At 45.8% G+C, this 16,923-nt stretch overlaps 1 protein-coding gene across 4 annotated transcripts in view; it reads right to left on the minus strand.

The window, feature by feature from the left end:
• Nucleotides 1–6,151: 6,151 nt before the first annotated feature.
• SPON1 (spondin 1) overlaps nt 6,152–16,923 on the minus strand; it is a 257,912-nt gene continuing 247,140 nt past the window's right edge. Inside the window, exons 12-17 of one of the 4 annotated variants that reach the window (XR_008290454.1) lie at nt 12,633–12,803; nt 12,373–12,540; nt 11,456–11,620; nt 9,458–9,721; nt 6,991–7,851; nt 6,152–6,339 (exon numbers count right to left, since the gene is read on the minus strand). Coding sequence is in view for 3 of the 4 variants with exons in the window: in XM_053203462.1 (XP_053059437.1) it covers nt 7,688–7,851; nt 9,458–9,721; nt 11,456–11,620; nt 12,373–12,540; nt 12,633–12,803 (932 nt within the window). In the remaining variant the exon portion in view is untranslated. Of the gene's footprint in view, nt 7,852–9,457; nt 9,722–11,455; nt 11,621–12,372; nt 12,541–12,632; nt 12,804–16,923 lie in introns of all 4 variants that reach the window. The other 3 variants (XM_053203462.1, XM_053203461.1, XM_027073076.2) reach the window with 3 other exon arrangements.

Genomic DNA, 16,923 nt, shown 5'->3' on the forward strand with positions numbered 1-16,923 from the left:
CTGAAAAGTTCCCAGCCTTTGTGAGCTCTGGGGAACCATACTGTCTATAGCTCCTGGGTCATTCTTTGCCCAGCTCCTGGAGTTTCATCCTGTACATGCATATCTTAGTATCAAGCAGAGACTTGGTGACCCCGGGCATATTTTTGGAGTTCTTTTTTCTGTGTAGCTGCCTCCCCTCCAGAACTTTGTCCTGCAACTTTCACCTGCCTCAAGCTCCTGGTGTCTGGGACAGATCGATCTCCAGTGTGTTTCAGCTTAGGAAAACAATTATGTCCTGCTTAGAATCCCCCATCCCCTCTAGAATCTGGAATGTGCCTCTAGGCAGAAAGTCAGGGCAATCTTAAGGCTTACCTTTTTGATTCCCCACCATCAGAGATGGTAGTCCTGTGCTGCCTGGTGTAGAATGGCTGAAAACAGGTGTTTCACATATTAACTCCAGTTTTTTGATTGTCTACGGTAGGAGGGTAAATCTGGCTACTGCTACTTCTCTATCAGAAGCCAGAGTCTCTCCCATTTAATATCCATCATACAGTCAGAGGTGCCTTGTAGGTCTTGAAATCTAATTTCAAATCTTTTTTCACAAAGAATGGCCAGTCTCATGGCATGAAGAAGTCTTTGCCTGTGGGACCATTTTTTTATTCTATAGCTGGAGGATTGGCAGACTTGTTTTGTAACAGGCCATACAGTTAATATAAATATCATCTTAGGTTTTGTGGGCCATATGGTCTCTGTCCCAGCTACTCATGTCTGCCATTGTAGCACCAAGGCAGCCATAAACAATCTATGAACAAATGAATGTGGCTGTGTTCCAATAAAACTTTATGTGGGGACACTGAAATTTATATTTCATATCATTTTCATGTCATGAAATATTAATCGTCTTTTGAATTAAAAAAATTCATTTAAAATTGTAAAAACCATTCTGTACAAAAACAGATGGCAGATTGGATTTGATCTGTGGGCCACGTTTTGCCAATCTTGCTCTATAGCACATTTGTCATTTGAGGTTACATTCCCAACTTTAGAACCTCTTCTCTCTATATATGTGAAAATTCTTTCAAACAGGATTTCCTGAATTGATAATCATGAATTTAATTTTGTCTCTACATTTGTTTAGGGATTTACAGTATTTCAGGATTGGACATTATGCCCTGTTTGCATACATCTTACATTGATGATTCCTCTAAATTTGGGGCCTCAAAGGTTTGTAATATAAATTGGTTCCTTTAGCATTTGACTTAAAAAAAAAAATGTTTATTTTCAGAGAGACAGTGAGAGGGAGGGAGGAGAGAGAAGGAGAGAAAGAATCCCAAGCAGGTTCCACGCTTTGTGCAGAGCCTGACAGTGGTGCTCGATCTTAGGACTGTGAGATCATGAACTGAAATTAAGAGTTGGACGCTCAACCGACTGAGGCGCCCTGGGGCCCCTATCATTTGACTTAAAAAATTTGCTATAATGACTATAATTTGACTTAAAATTTGCTATACTTCAGGTCTAGCTTGTTCCTCTTCTGACTTTTCATCACCACTAATCTTAATTCTATTTCTTTTCCCATTCCCGTACATAAAGATCCCATTAAACAGATAACTGGAAGATAATAGGAGGAGATGATAAAGTGGTTACTTTCAATACCGCTTGACCACTTAAGAGTATTTAACCAGTAACTGCACGGAAAGCTTCAAGGAGCTTTTTAGAAACAAGGTATTTTAATTTGAACAAATGTCTTTGTGCAAGGCTCATTAGCTGTTCTGGGGGAAATAGATACATGTGGAGCTTTTCCTTCCTACAAACTATTTGGTATCTAGTGGAGAAGGATTATGAGTGAGAAAACAAATGCCAGGGCTGCAGTGTAGGCAGAACAAGTGTGCACAAAGCTGTCCGGTCCAGCAGATGGTATATGTTCTTTCTGGAAAATCTGAGGGAGCCTCTTAGTTAGAAGTGGTGCTTTAGCCAGAGCTTGATGGATTGGTGGGATTTGAGATGGGGAGGAGAGGAGAGGAGTGAGGTGGTGGAAAGGCTGGGGAAAAGCCTAGGCAAAGACACATTTTGGCAGAATGCAGGGAGTATTCTGGGATTGGAACCTTAATCTAAAAGGATTTGAAGTGCAGTGGGGAAAAATAATGATAAAGTAGACTGGGCTCGGGTTGTGGAGAGCTTTAAATAGGATGGCCCTTCTGTAGGTAAAGGGGAACTGCCAAGGATTCTGAACAGGGAGTGGCTGGATCGGGTGGGAATATGAATGGTGGAGAAGTGCAGGTTTAGGGAAGAGTGGTCAGGTAAGAGGTAATTGGAGTCATGAAATCTGTCTCTTTCCAATTTGTTCTGCCATCCATGTTATTGCAATGGCCTTTGAAGTCTTTTTATTTGCATTTTGCCCCACAAAGCTGTTCTGTAAATACAGGCCATAAATTAAATGTTCCACTGCTGCTTAAAATCTGTCATCACCTCAATGCACTTGGACCAGTATCCAAATTCCTTACCATAGTGCACAGAGACAGCCCCTTGCAGGATCTGTCATCTCCTTGCTTCTCACATTCAGGCTGATTTGCTTTTTTACACTCTCTAGGATGCTAGTATTTCCCAGACCGTTGATTCACTTGACTGTTCCAATTAGCTGTTTCATTCTTCTGCTTTTAATTTAGATGCCACCGGCTCAGAGAGCTCTCTTTGACCACATTGCCCTGTATTTACTTAGTGACACGGAGGCATCTGTGAGTATTTTGTCTGTCTTGTCTCATCTGCACTTGGGTGTCACCGGCTCCGAGAGGGCAGAACCATGTGTGCCACGTATACAGCTTTACCCCCCTTGCCTGGCATTTGCAGAAAAACCATTTGATCAATGAAGAGGACACACGGGCAACCCTCTGGTGATAGAAATGTATGGTGATTGTGGCGGTTATGTACAGGGGTTAGTCCCGGAGGCATTTGGGAATGGGGATTGGAGCTGCAGAAAGAGGCTAGGGCTGCAAGTGCAGATTTGGAATGTATCTGTTTTGAGCTGATGTGTGAACAGGCGGGAGTGGATGGAAGTAGAGTTTCAGAGAAGATCCAAGGGTAAAACTTCTAGGGGGAAAACGAACACTTGGGGATAAAAGCTTAAAAGTCAGCAAAAACCCAAGAGAAGCAGTCAGAAACTGGAGAGAACCAGGAGATTATTGTCAAAGAAGCCAAAGGGGTGGCCAGAGCGGAGGGCTGTAAAAGACTGGGGTGGTGGCGGAGGGGGGGAGGTGCAGAAGGGTAAGAGGCAGTGTGGTTGCGTAGATGCTTGCTGGTAACTTGGAAGGTTTTATGTCCGTCATCTGGCAGGAACCAGATTATAGTGGTCGTGGTGTGATTGGAGTGCAAGGAAGTGGAAGACGTGTGGGCTACCATTCTGGGAAGTTCTGTGGCAAAATCAGAGGGTGATGGGGCTGTTCTCTTCCTTGACAGGATGTTAGAGGAGCAGGAAGAGCCAGGGCCTGGTACCTAATCATAGGTAGGTAGGTGTACAAGTCTGTAAGTACGTATTGCCATGTGGACACTTAGGCTCTGGAGAGATGTAGAAGCTGACACTTTGCGGGCCAGTATCCCTTTCTGATGGGGCAGCGAGCATGGCGTGGTTCTGTGCTTGCTTCTCCGACCGGCTGAGGTGAATGGCCAGTTTGAAGAATTAACTCCTCTCCGCTGCTGTGGAATGATAGCCTTGCTAAATGTAACTTAAAGAAATGAGCTACTTAGAAAAGTAATCATCCTCTTGGCTATATTGGCAATCACTGGAAACGTTTCTGAACATCTGCTTTCAATTTTTGTATCATCGTAGGACGGTAACAGGTGGTGGAAGCTCTCAGGCTGTGCTAGCACAAGTGCGTAAGGGAGCGGATCCAGGTGTTTTCCACCAGTGCTCCTTCAGCCTTCCCAGATGGGCCAAGGGTTCCAGGGAAAGATCACGCAGTAGGGTTGCTTGCCTCTAAAATACAGACTCTTTTTTTTACAGAAGAAAATACAGACCCTACTTTGATAAAACCCCAAGAATTGTAAAGGAGTCAGTAGTCTTGAAGAAGCTGTTTGTCCTTTTCCCTTCTGCCTAATACTTCAAATTACTTGGAGTAAAGGAAAACCGTTCAAACACGTAAGCTAAAATACGAGAACGGTTAACTTAAATATGAGAACTGCTAAAATACGAGAACTTTATCAGTTCTAAAGCCAGGAAGTGGTTAAGAACACATTCTGAATTTCATGAAGCACTTAGAGCAATATGAGAAAATGTTAATGAATGCTATCTTATGTTCAACATTGTAAATGTTAAGAGAAAAATCTGAAATTGCGTTTTGGTCTGAGGAGAGCTGGGTTAAAAGTATTGCGTGTGTATTTTATTTGTCAGGACATTTTCAGTTATAAATGACAGAAACGCAGCTCAGGCCAGCTTCTGCACAACGTGGGCCTTTGCTGGTTTACGAAGATATGAGGGACTGGTGGGGCGAGGCTGGCATCCAGCGACTCCTCCGTTGGATGCCATCAGACTCGCTCCCAAGGTGAGAATTGGCTGAACTGGGGAGGTGGGGCAGAGGAGTCCTTTCACGGAAGCCTGCTGCTGTCAAAGCCTGAGCCAGAAAAGGTGACATTCCTGGCCCCAGCTCTCTCAGCAACTCAGGACCACACCAGTGTTTTAAACACAGCTTCCCAGTGCTGGCCCACAGAGTGCCTAAAACCTCTTGAACCAAAGGGGTCTAGAGCAGGGACGCCGTTATTTAAATTTGACATTTTAGTACAGATCTTTTACTCACAGATTTCAAAGGATTCAAATGGAAGAATTATCTTCATGCTCATTAGCATCCAGCCGCTATTTATAGTTTGTCACAGCATTTCACTCATTTTCGAAAGGGACTAATTTATTTCACTCATCCTCCCTACTTTTGGGCAACACGAAGAACAAAACGAATCATTCCATGTGGTAATTAGGGATTGAACATTTATGTTTACTCTTATTTGGACAATAGTGTCCTTTTCTTTGGGGAAGAAGGGACTAAGCATACAGTCCTGGGACACTATAATATTTAGCCCCTTGAAACTGTTGCCTGAAATATGTGGGCTGTTAGGTCACAGCATTAGATATTTGTTGTGTATGGACCTTTTAGTCATGGACTTGACCTGGACTCAGTTTCTGGAGAATTGTAGTTCTGTGAGAATGTGTCATGTACTCTCACTTCCCAGAAGAAGTATACAGACTTTGGAGTGAGCCTAAAACATGTTTAATACACAAAGTTTACATTACATACATAGTACAAAATCTTTAATTTTTTTCAGTTCTGGGTCTGAAAAAGTGCAGGCTTTTTCTCTTTAGCTACGACAGACTTCCTTCAATTAATGCATCAGCAAGGAAGGTTTCAGGTGAGTGACCCATGGTCTGGTTGGGGAATAGATCTCTGAATTTATTGTCATCTTAAAATGTGGATGTAAATATATGCAACAATTATAGCTCCTCTTTATATGGTGGTTTTTACTGGGTGTCTCATCTGTTTATTATCCCAAGTGGAAGTTGAAACAATTTCATTTTTATAGTAAAGTCTTTATTTCCAAAATGACTGCTTAGCCAGAAAAAACTATAAACTACCTAACCCAAGACTTTGGTAAGAAAGATTTGATGCTTCTTATAAATTCCCCCTTGCAACCAAAAGAAATAACACATAACAAGACGCATGTTACCCATTCTCAGCCCTTATCCAGTTACTTGGTTTTAAGTCTCCAAAATTAATATTAAAAATGTATCCAATAGAGACCTGATAAGAACATGGGACACTAGGGTGGCTTGTCCTTACTTACTTAGGAATCACTGACTTGACCTTTGATTTTCATGGGGTGGATATCTGCCTCCAGGTGGCTGAGAGGAATGCACAAGCAGGCGGGTTCTGTATCAAGACTTTTTGTCCAAATGAAACCTCTTACTTCCTTATGTTACACTCCTTCGTGAGGTGAGAAAGCAGTCCATTTAAGGATCACAAAAATAATATTGGAAACTGAAAGTTCCAGAAGACTCAGGGCTGTGTTGGTTGGTAATAATGGCCCCTCTTGAATGAGGGACCAGAAACCCTGTCTTTTTGCTGCATATGATTCAGGCAGATAACTGCAAGAAGTCCCAACTTCCTGAACACTTAGTTTAAAAACACAGCAGACAGACCCAAATGAGTTTTTTTTATTGAACGGTCTTTGATGTTAAAGAAAATACAGATTCAGGGCTATATCATATGTATGTTGTGTTTGGAGACATCCTGATGGGTTTAATGCAAATTCTTAAAGTAGTGTATTCAAAACCACGTATGCATCTCATCCGGGATACATATTTGGATTAAGCATAATGAAAACCTGCAACAGAAATGAAACAGTTTTAACAATAAATGAATAAGTAAAAACTGCTGCTAGACTCAGCTCAGTAAAATGTCCTTTTACACGAATTCCTGGTAGTCAGAATCCCTGAATTTGGTGCATATGAGTGCTTGAAAGGGGATGGAAAACCGTGGCCTTTCCTATGCAGGTGATGGAGGGCCCAGAGCCCCACTGTGGAAAGCTGAGGTGAATTTGGCTTCCCACCAGATATTCTTACCCAGCCTGATTCTGTAATAATACCTTTCTCCCTAGCTTTCTTTCTTGGTCTCTGAAACACTTTTTCTTTCTACATATAAAACTTTAGGACTAAAAAAGAAAAAAAACACCTTTTAACGTACAAAGATAGTATTTTTTGTTGAAGCAATGGCTTGGTGGGATGCAGGCAGCTGATGTATAACTGAAAGATGTTTTGGGAGAACTGGTTTGAAAACTTAAAATTAGATGCGTGTCCGAAGATTTTAAAAGCGTAGGTTTGGGACTCCTCTAGAGAGGCCAGTTTTGCTGCCTGGGTCCTAGTAAGGATGTAATGTCAGAAGGTTTATAAGTTTATAAAGCTGGCGTCCTTAGGAAAATTGTGCCCCCCCCCCCCCCCCAAAGAAGCTAGGGAAAGGTACTTTCTAGACTTAGTACCTTTTACCTCAGGTGTAAGAAGTGGCAACCTTAAATTCCAATAAAGCAGCCAAAGTTTCTTTTCTCTGGGGTATCAGGAACCAATATTAGGAGGGGAGATAAATTTCTGAAAGAAAAGCCACTCTACATCAATGCACTTCACATCTACCAGCTCTCTGTTCCCCAATAACTGTTGATGACCGAGGAGACTCAACAAGGGACCCTAAATTCCACTAAATGAAAAGAGATGGGCAAACGAGGTTCCTACAAGAGCAAGCAGGCCAAAAACAAGAGTGAGGGGAATCTGCGCTCTCCGTGTGAGCAGGACTGTTTCCTCCCCACTGCACCCTGGGACCGAGGCACGGAATCCCTTCCACACCTGGCTGCCGCTCCCTGTGGAGGGGGCCAGGCTTGTATCGGCTGCCCAGGTGGGTGCTCCAGAGGGACACATGTCCATCCAGTACAGGTAGCTGACACTACTCACTTCTGTGCTAGAGGAGGGCCATCTGGGGATGAGGGAGCCCCACGCAGCCTCTGCATACCAAGAAGCAGACAGAAAGGAAGTCCCTGGCATCAACAAGACTGGTGGGCGAACCACACTGCAGAAATGAAAACTAATGTATACAATTTAAATTGCCTTAAACAACAAGCAAACACACACTCCAGCCATCGATGACTGTGCAAGCCAGGGTGCAGCCCCGGAAAACTTACACCCTTGTTAACAAGGGTGAACATTGCACGCTCTGATCTCCTTCTTGTCCTTGCAGCTGGTAAACTGGGAGCTTTTGAACCTCTTCTTGACGGTCATGTAGCGTTCCTGGATCCCACCACCGCACAGTTTGGTGCATTCCGACCAGGCTGTCCACGGGCGCATCCTGCAGCCTGGAAGCAGGAGGTCAGGTTAGGCCAGCAGAAATGGGGGGACCAAACTGAATGCTGAACTCCAGGCCACAGCTATGAAACGGAGTTGTCTGGGCTTCCCTGCTTTTGTATGGAATGATGGGTTGAGTTTAATAATGGTTAGGGCCCTTATTAGAGACTGTCAACTCCTATGTGTCCATAAATGCTGTTGCAGCATTTCCCATCAAGGGGCAGAGTCCACATTGCCACCTCTGGAATCTGGGCTTGGCTGTTTGACTTGCTTTGGCCAATGGGACATGAGCAAACAGACTGGAAAAGGCTGGTAGGAAACCCCCCGCCCCACCATGTCAGCAAGCCTGGCTAGACTGCTGGAGAGAACGTGTGGCGAGAGACTCCAGCCAGTCTTTCTGAGGCCTCAGAAGTGCAGGTGAGGCCGGTCTAGACCTTCTAGCCCCAGCCGAGCCTCCAGTTGTCAGGAGCTACAGGAGTCTCAGCAAGACCTCAGAAGACCCACCTAGCTGAGCCAGCTCCTGCCACGGACCTGCAGAATCCTAGTAGTTTCGGGGTGGCTTGGTGATGGCAGTTAGCACTCGAGCAATTAAACCACTTTATCCTAATGCTTTGCTCCCCAGGTACGTGGTCTCCTAAATACATTCAAGTGTGATTAATTTCCCTACGCAGATAAACATGCTTGCCTTAAAACTTAACCTGACTCAGAGGTTACAGGAGATCTTTTCAAAAAATGTTTTCAAGATCCTCCACATTACTCTTGTACAACCAGGCACGTTTACTATGCTAAGTTTTATGGAGGAGAAGGCCATGGCACAGTGTCTGTCTGGCACATAGTTGGGCTTAATCACCATTTCTTGAATGGCTGACTACCCTGTCCCAACAGATAGCACTTTGATATGCACACCTCTCCTTAACGGACAGTGAACGATCAGGTGGCTCTTCAGATATGTATTTCTCTGTCCTGTCGGGGTGAAAGGCCTTAGGGAAGAGAATGTGGGGTAAATTGAGCTGTGCCTTTTAAAATAGCAACACAGTGTACCTATTAACCTTCAAACATGACACCTTCCTCACCCACTCCAGAGAATCCAAACACCATCAATCAGTCTGTACTAAGGGCTGAACCATGAATCTGTCACTGGCAAAAGTATGAAATAATGACATTGTAGTCTTTGCTTGTGGACCAGCTTATTCAACAGTGAAGCCCAGGTTTTTGTTGTTTTTTTAGTGCCAGAGTAGGGGACACACTCTTTTTCCTGGGCTACAAACAGAAGTGGCCTCTGGGCCTCTGTTTTTGCCACCTCAACACAGGTGTGTTAAGTCACTCCTGCTTAGAACTTCTCACAGGATCAAGTCTCAAACCTCAGCAGGCTTATGGTCTGGTCCCCACGTCTCCAGGTTTCCTGCCTCTCCCCTTGTACTCTCTTCCATCTGCCCCCTATTTATTGACCATCTCATGCTCTGTGACATTTCTGTGCCATGGCGAGCCCTGTCCCTGCTGCTGGGGATGCCTTCAACTCGCAAACCCCTATCAATTTTCAAGACCCACTTCCCCTGCTTTGACATCTCCCCCCTCCCCCCCCCCCCCAAACTCCAGCTTCAGGCTTGGGAGCAGTACCTGGGAACTGCTCGCCTCCGGACTCTTCCCTCAGCTGCTCATTCCGCCGGCTCTCTCGGGCCTCTCTCCAGCGCAGCTTCTGGATGGATGGATTTCTCAGGCATTTCCGGATACGGCATTTTTTTCGTTGCACGGTCTCTGGGCAGGGTGCACCTCCAAACTGTGGCTCCATTTGGATCATCCGGGTTCGAATCATGTGGCCTTTCCCGCAGGACTTGTTACATTCCGACCACTGAGACCACTCGGTGAGCTCACAGTCAATGGCTGGCAAGACACAGATGGGCAGGAGTGGATCTCATGTCTGAAACAGCATATGGCCACTTGCGTTTTCCTCTGAACATCTCCACACAAGTCTGAGAGATGCAGAGAAGGTGCTGTTTTCCCATTTTACAGAAGAAACTGGGCGGTTCCTACACGCAGATTGACTTCAGCCCACAGGGTTGGTTCCCAGGTCATAACCCACCTTCTGTGCCCAAATGACTCGAGGAATTTGGAAGATATGTTCAGAGTCTCTCACCCTTCCCTGTGAGCAGCTAGAGTATTGTCAAATCAGCCCTAAGTGGCATAGAGCCATCTTCCACAGTCCCAAGGACTGGGTATTTTTCAGAGCTGACCCCTGTGGACCAATACCCAAGGCCACTGTGACTTTTGCAGTAAGACTCTGGTAGCTTCTCGTTCAACATCTCCCCGGGTCCTATAGATGGCAGTTTGTGCAAAAATCGCAGGAGCCAGAAACAGAAAATTCATTAGAAAAGAGGGGTGGGGACAAGTGGGGGTCTTAATGGTCTATCAGGGTATAGGATCCAGCAAATTCTTATTAAGCCAACACCTCACAAAGTAGAGGGAAAATAACCCAACGGTCTGATTCTGAGAATGTGACCTAAGGAGGCAAAGGATTCTGGACTCCTCACTGGGTCTGCAGAATGTAGATCTAGGAAGAACTCATTTGGGTCAGTAATTTTTGGCCTTTCTCCCTGTGAGCTCAGGCAGCTTATGTGTAAAATGAGGATAATGGTATTTTTCTCATTAGTTGTGAAGACTAAATGAAATCTTCCCAGCTCAGTTCCTGGCGCACAGGAAGCGTTGTTCTCCATTCGGTGAATCCTGTGAATATACGTTTCAGTGGGTGTCTCAGTCAGAGGTTCTGGAGCCCCCACTCTTGGTGAGATGGGCTGAACACAGGGTTAACCTTAGTTATTCAAAGCCTCAGCCTCAGTTTGATGGTCTGGGTCATCTCCACACATGACCCCATGTAGCTAAAACAGCTCAGGAACTGTAATATGTAACACTGAGTGTAACACACCTGCCAGGTCTAGTGTTTGGCACTTTGTACCAGTTATGTGGTTTAATCCTCAGAGGAACCTAGGAAATGTTTCTTGCTATTTTACAGTTGAGCAGGGGTGCGGTCATCTGCGTAAGGGACAAAGCTGGGACCTTCCTCTCAGAGGAAGCCAAAAAAACCCATCCTAGCAAGCCTGTCTGACTTTCTACTTCCTAAAAGAGAAGCTCTCTTGGAAGATTAGCCAGAAAAATGGGCTCCCTCCCTGTCCTTGGAGATCAGCACCCGAGAAATGCAGGTGATCAAAGAGGTTTTGGAAGAGGTGGGGGTGGGCATTGAGCTTTTCGTTGCTGGTCTTAGCAAGGCTGCAAAAGTACAGAAGTTACTGACTTCACGTCCACCCTCTAGTCGTGGGCAAATGGTCACAGGGAAAAGGAATAGAAGTAAAAAGGTTGGAAAGCCCACGGATCAGAGAGTTGTGGAGGTGGGGAGGGCAAGAGCCACATAATGAGGCTCCTTGACAAGGAGCCTGTGCTATGTGTTTCCCATCTCCGTCTCCTCTTTAGACTTCATAGCAACGTGCAGTTTGGGTGTCGTGTAGCTGGTAGCAGGACCCCCTCTTGCTAGTGAGGAGACTGAAGGTTAAAGATCTGTGCTGACATGGCGACCCAGAGCCTGTGCTCTTTGTCCCCAGCAGGCGGCTGGGCTGCAGGACTTACGGCATTCGGGCAGCATGCACTTCTCCACCTGCTCCAGCTCCTCGTTACAGTCCCCGAGTTCCGCCAGAGACTTGAGCATCCGCTGGCGGGTCCGCATGCCCTTCCCACAGGTCACGCTGCAGTCACTCCACTCGGACCACGGGGATAGCAAGCAGGGGATGGTGTCTAGGCCAAGAGCCAGGTTTGCCACTGAGAACAGGCTCCCTTTACTTTCTTTGATTTCCCTGTGTCCCCTACCCTCTGTTCCCCACTCTGACCCCTGGAGTTGAGTGCCATGGACCGACGGCCTTCAGGTGACCCAAGTGACCCTGTGGAGCAAGAAGTGGCTCAGCAGACTACTGCCCTTCCTGCCCTTCTGTCACTCTCCTGCATCTCCCCTGCTGATGTAGCTCAGCAATAGGAATACACAAGTCCCCGCCTGCAACACCCCACACCCCCCCAAGACCATGCAGTGCATTTTTGGACACTTTGTTGCTAAAATCCCTAGGGTGACCTCTACTCGTGTGCATGTGTGCGCATGTGTACTAATGTGTGGGTCTGTGTGCATTTGTGGGTAGAGCTGGGGTTGTAATGCTTTATGGGGCCAGGCATGTCCAGAGCAGAACAAGAGTGGGGGCCTATGACCTGAGGGGTGGATGTCCTGCCTGAATGTATTATAATATCACCCGCCTCCCACCAGGATACCCTGGGGTCCTATAAAACACAGCTGCTGATGAGTGCTTTCCAGAGGTCACCAGTTTGCCATCCCAGCCTCGCTCAGAATGTCCCTCAAGGGAAGCCCCGCTTGATGGCTCTTGCAAGGACAGCGGGCCGTATGTTCTCCCAGCACGCGCCCAGCCTCCGGCCTTGCTGGTGGTAGCGGCAGGGGTTCTGTGGTCCGGCACACCGCCCCCATCCCCTGCCCCACGGCCACTCACGACACTCCGGCATCATGCACTTCTCCGCCTGGGAGGTCTCGGCCTTGCACGCGGAGCCGTCCACCGGGCTCATTTTGACCATGCGATGCCGCTTCTTCATGCCCATCCCGCAGGTGGCGCTGCAGTCATCCCACTCGCCCCACTCGGTCATCAGGCAGCTGCTGGGAGCTGGGAGGCCAGCCCTGTTGGGGTCACGGCTGCCGCCTTGGGAGCACTCCCTCTCCTCCCCTAGCCCCTGCTGGCTGGGCACCCCTACTCACAGCACTCCTCATTGACCGTGCACTTCTCCGTCTCCTCAGTGGGCAGTGTGCACACAGAGCCGTCCTCAGGGAACTGCTTCACATACCTCTCCCGGGACCGCATGCCCATGCCACAGGAGATGCTGCAGGGCGACCAGGTGATCCACTCGGACATGGTGCAGGTGGAGCCGTCTGCAACACACGAGCAGGCGCCGCTGCAGCCCGCGTGCCCAGCTCTCCAGGGCAGGAATCGAGAAGGAACTGGCTGTCTTTTCCCCATTGTGTATTCTTGCCTCTTTTGTCAAAGATTAACTGACCACATAATCGCGAGTTTGTTTCTGGGCTTTCTGTCCTGTTCCGCTCATCTACAAGGTCTGTTTTTGTGCCAGTGCACGGTTTTGAATGGGGAAAAAGATGGTCTCTTCAACAAATGGTGATGGGAACGCTGGAGAGCTACATGCAAAAGAATGAAACTGGACCACTTTCTTGCACCGTACATAAAAATAAAATGGCTTAAGACCTAAATGTGAGACCTGAAACCATAAAAATCCTGGAAGAGAGCACAGGCAGTAATTCCTCTGACATGGGCCGTAGCAACATTTTTCTAGTTAAGTCCCACGAGGCAAGAGAAATGAGAGCAAAAATAAACTATTAGGACTACATCAAAGCAAAAGCTTCTGCACAGCAAAGGAAACAATCAAAGCTAAAAGGCAACCTACAGAATGGGAGAGGATATTTGCAAATGACCTCTCTGATAAAGGGCTGGTATCTAAAATATATAAAGAACTTATAAAACTCAACACCCAAAAACCAAATAATCCAATTTAAAAATGGGCAGGAGACAAACAGACATTTCCCTAAAGATGACACACAGAGGGACAACAGACATATGAAAAGATGCCCAACATCACTTATCAGGGAAATGTAAATGAAAACTACAATGAGCTATTACCTCACACCCATCAGAATGGCTAAAATAAAAGCAACAACAGGTGTTGGGGAGGATGTGGAAAAAAAGGAACCCTCGTGCACTGTTGGTGGGAATGCAAACTAGAGTAGCCACTGTGGAAAGACACTGGAGGGTCCTCAAAAGTTAAAAATAGAACTGTCCTATGATCCAATGCTACACTATTGGGTATTTATCCCCAAATACAAAAATATTAACTTGAAAGGATATATGCACTCCTGTGTTTATTGCAGCATTGTTTACAATAGCCAAATTATGCAAGCAACGCAAGTGTCCATTGCTTGATGATAAAGGAAATGGTATATGTATACAATAGAATATTATTCAGCCATAACACAGAATGAAATCTTGCCATTTGCAACATGGATGGAGCTAGAGAGCATAATGCTAAGCAAAATAAGTCAGAGAAAGACAAATCCTGTAGGGTTTTACTTGCAGAATTTCAGAAATAAAGCAAGGGGCATTAAAAGTCTTTTTTGGTTTGTCTCAACTATACAGAAACTGTTCCGGGCGTGGGGGATGGGTGAACTAGGTAACAGGGATTAAGAGTACACTTCAGATGAGTTCAGAGTAATGTATGGAATTGTTGTACACCTGATACTAACATAACACTGTATGTTAAATATCCTGGAATTAAAACAACTGGGTGGCATTCAAGGGGAGTCAGGCAGTTGGGGATGGAGGGGAACTTAAAAGGTATAAATCTTGAAACCAGGAATTGTTCTCTAAAAGGACATGCCCGTTTTCCAGGTGCATGGATTACTCCTTATTTCAGGACAATCCAGTTGAAAGCTGCTTGGATGGGTACAAGAATGTTTTATTTTATATAATAATTTATCTTAGATTTTATATCTGCATGGTCTAGGGTGTATCCTATATCTAAGACCATTAAATAAAATTAAAAATCCACTTCCCTCTGTCACTTAACTACATTTGAAGTAACCAGTAGCCACGTATGATTAGTGGCTGCCATTTTGGATAATACAGATACAGAACTTTCCCATCACAAACTTCTACTGGACAGTGCTGGAAAGGTGTTATACATATTCTGAGATACAATGTAAGCTCTGTTGCTCAGAGGAACCTGAGATTTTATAGTTCTTCTCTAAAGCGGCCAGTTCCCTGTCTAGAAAAACTGATGAGAATTTTGTTCCGGAGGGTAAAGATTGCGACTGGCTTTTGGATATAGTGACCTGAAGACAAACACAGGGTGGATTTGTACCCAAACAGATTACACTAAGTGACCACAGACCTCTCATTGCCTCTGTTGAGGCTGGCAACCAAGAGATTACCCCAGCTGCTAATGGAGAACAAATGGTAGTGTGGGGAGGGAATGTCTGTGTGCCAGGGGACAGAGGAAGAGTGAGGAAGGCAGTAGAACCATTCTTTTGTGTTGACATCTTGGGCTATATATGGCTTTGCTTCTATCCCTAGGGGTTAGCAAAGGCCATGATCATGTAGGGGACACTGGAGGTGGGGAATGGGGGGAGGATAAAGCCCGCAGCATGGCTTGGTAGTCCTGTTTCCAAATAGGGGTGGGGACTACCCTTGGTGGAAACATAGGAGTGTGTGTGTGTGTGCACGCACACGCGTGTCTTAGTTCTTTAAAAAAAAGAAAAAGGAAATGATGTCATCCGTTTATCCATATCAATGAAGACTTACTGAATGCTTTGAATGCCTAGTGGTATGCTCTGAGGTTAAAAAGATAACGTAAGATATGGATCTTGTTCTCTTCTAAGAGCTGGGCACAATAATTCCAGGTACTGAAAATATGACAGCAAAGGTAACACAGAGGGGAAAAACCCACTCCTTGGAGTTTAGGGGAAGATTTCACACAAGAGGGCACACCTGAGTATACTTTTGTTGGGTAAAGGAGATTTGCTTTTAAAGGTGAACGGATAGCTTATGCCAACACCCCAGTACGGAGTGTTTATGTACATGGTACTGGGAGATGAAGTTAGAAGAACTGTGAGTCCAGCCTGCACATGAATGTGGCTGTCGCTTGCCAGGTGTGATGCCTACACATGGTGATTTAATCTCTGGACAGTGCCGGGAGAACACTGTAGGTTTCTCTCCTGGGACCCACACATTAGGCCCAGGGACAAGGCTAACCAAAGGAAGCCCGTACAAAGAACACGATGTTCCAGTGTAATAATGGTTAGGCTGGTACAGTAATAGTTAGGGGTACCAGGCTTGACAAGTCCCACCTCAGGCTTTCCAGGACCTGGCAAGACATTACCCCAGGAAGGCAGAATTTGGCCACCACCCACTGTGTACCTGACAGGTAGAGCTTGGACTTGAGGCTCAACTCTTCCAGTAACCCCCAAATGGCTGTCCCCAGGTGCTTGTACTGACCGTGTGTCTTTAGTGTTGCAGTGTAACTCATGTGGTGTGGATTTGTGTCAGAGTGCTCATTTTGCCCTGGCCTTGCACCCGGGGTCGCTGCAGGACTATTTGCCCTGTAAATTAAGCTGAGGAGTTTGCACATGGGCCATAAGGAGCCACAGATCTTTTAGCTGGGGAGTGAAATGATCAGATCTTTGTAGAAGATCCCTCTAGTGGGGCCCTGGAAGATGGGTGGGAGTGGGGAGATGATAAGGTGTGGACTAAAGGGCTGGCCCAGAGGATTGGGAAGAAACGAAGATGCACTCGCTACAATAAGATGTATATTCATGCAGTCTAATTCCTTTGGAACATCCAAAGGGGTCTCTGCTTCCTTCCTGTTCTAACCACACCCTGAATAATCAAGTGCGGAAGGCAACCGGATGTGAGCACAAGAAAACTTGATCTGGCGTTGAGTGGGGTAGCTTCTGGGCTGCATGTACATGCACCCAGGCACAAAAAGCAGGCACAATTGCAGAAATAGTAAAATCTAGGACCCCTGAATAATCAAAACAACCTTGAAAAAGAACAAAGTTGGAAGATTCACACTTCCCGATTTTAAAATTTAACTGCAAAGTTACAGGAATCAAAGCTGTGTGGTGCTGGCATACAGACAGACCTACAGATCAATGGACTGGAATAGAGAGCCTAGAAATAAAGTCTCATGCAAATGGGCAAATAATCTGAAAAGGGTTCCAAGACCACTCAATAGAGAGAGGACAGGCTTTTCAATAGGTGGGGCTGGGAAAGGTGGATACCCTCATTTAAAAGAATGGAGACTTTTACCTAATATCGTATATAAAAATTAACTTGAAATGGATCAATGACCTATAAACTTAAGAGAAAACCTAGGGCAAAACCTTCAGGACACTTAATTTAGCAATGATTTCTTGGATAGGATACCAAAGGCATGGGCAACCAAAGGGAAAAAACAAACCCAGATTTCATGAAACTTTAGAATTT

This window comes from Acinonyx jubatus, chromosome D1 (assembly GCF_027475565.1).
Source record: "Acinonyx jubatus isolate Ajub_Pintada_27869175 chromosome D1, VMU_Ajub_asm_v1.0, whole genome shotgun sequence".
NCBI lineage: Eukaryota > Metazoa > Chordata > Mammalia > Carnivora > Felidae > Acinonyx > Acinonyx jubatus.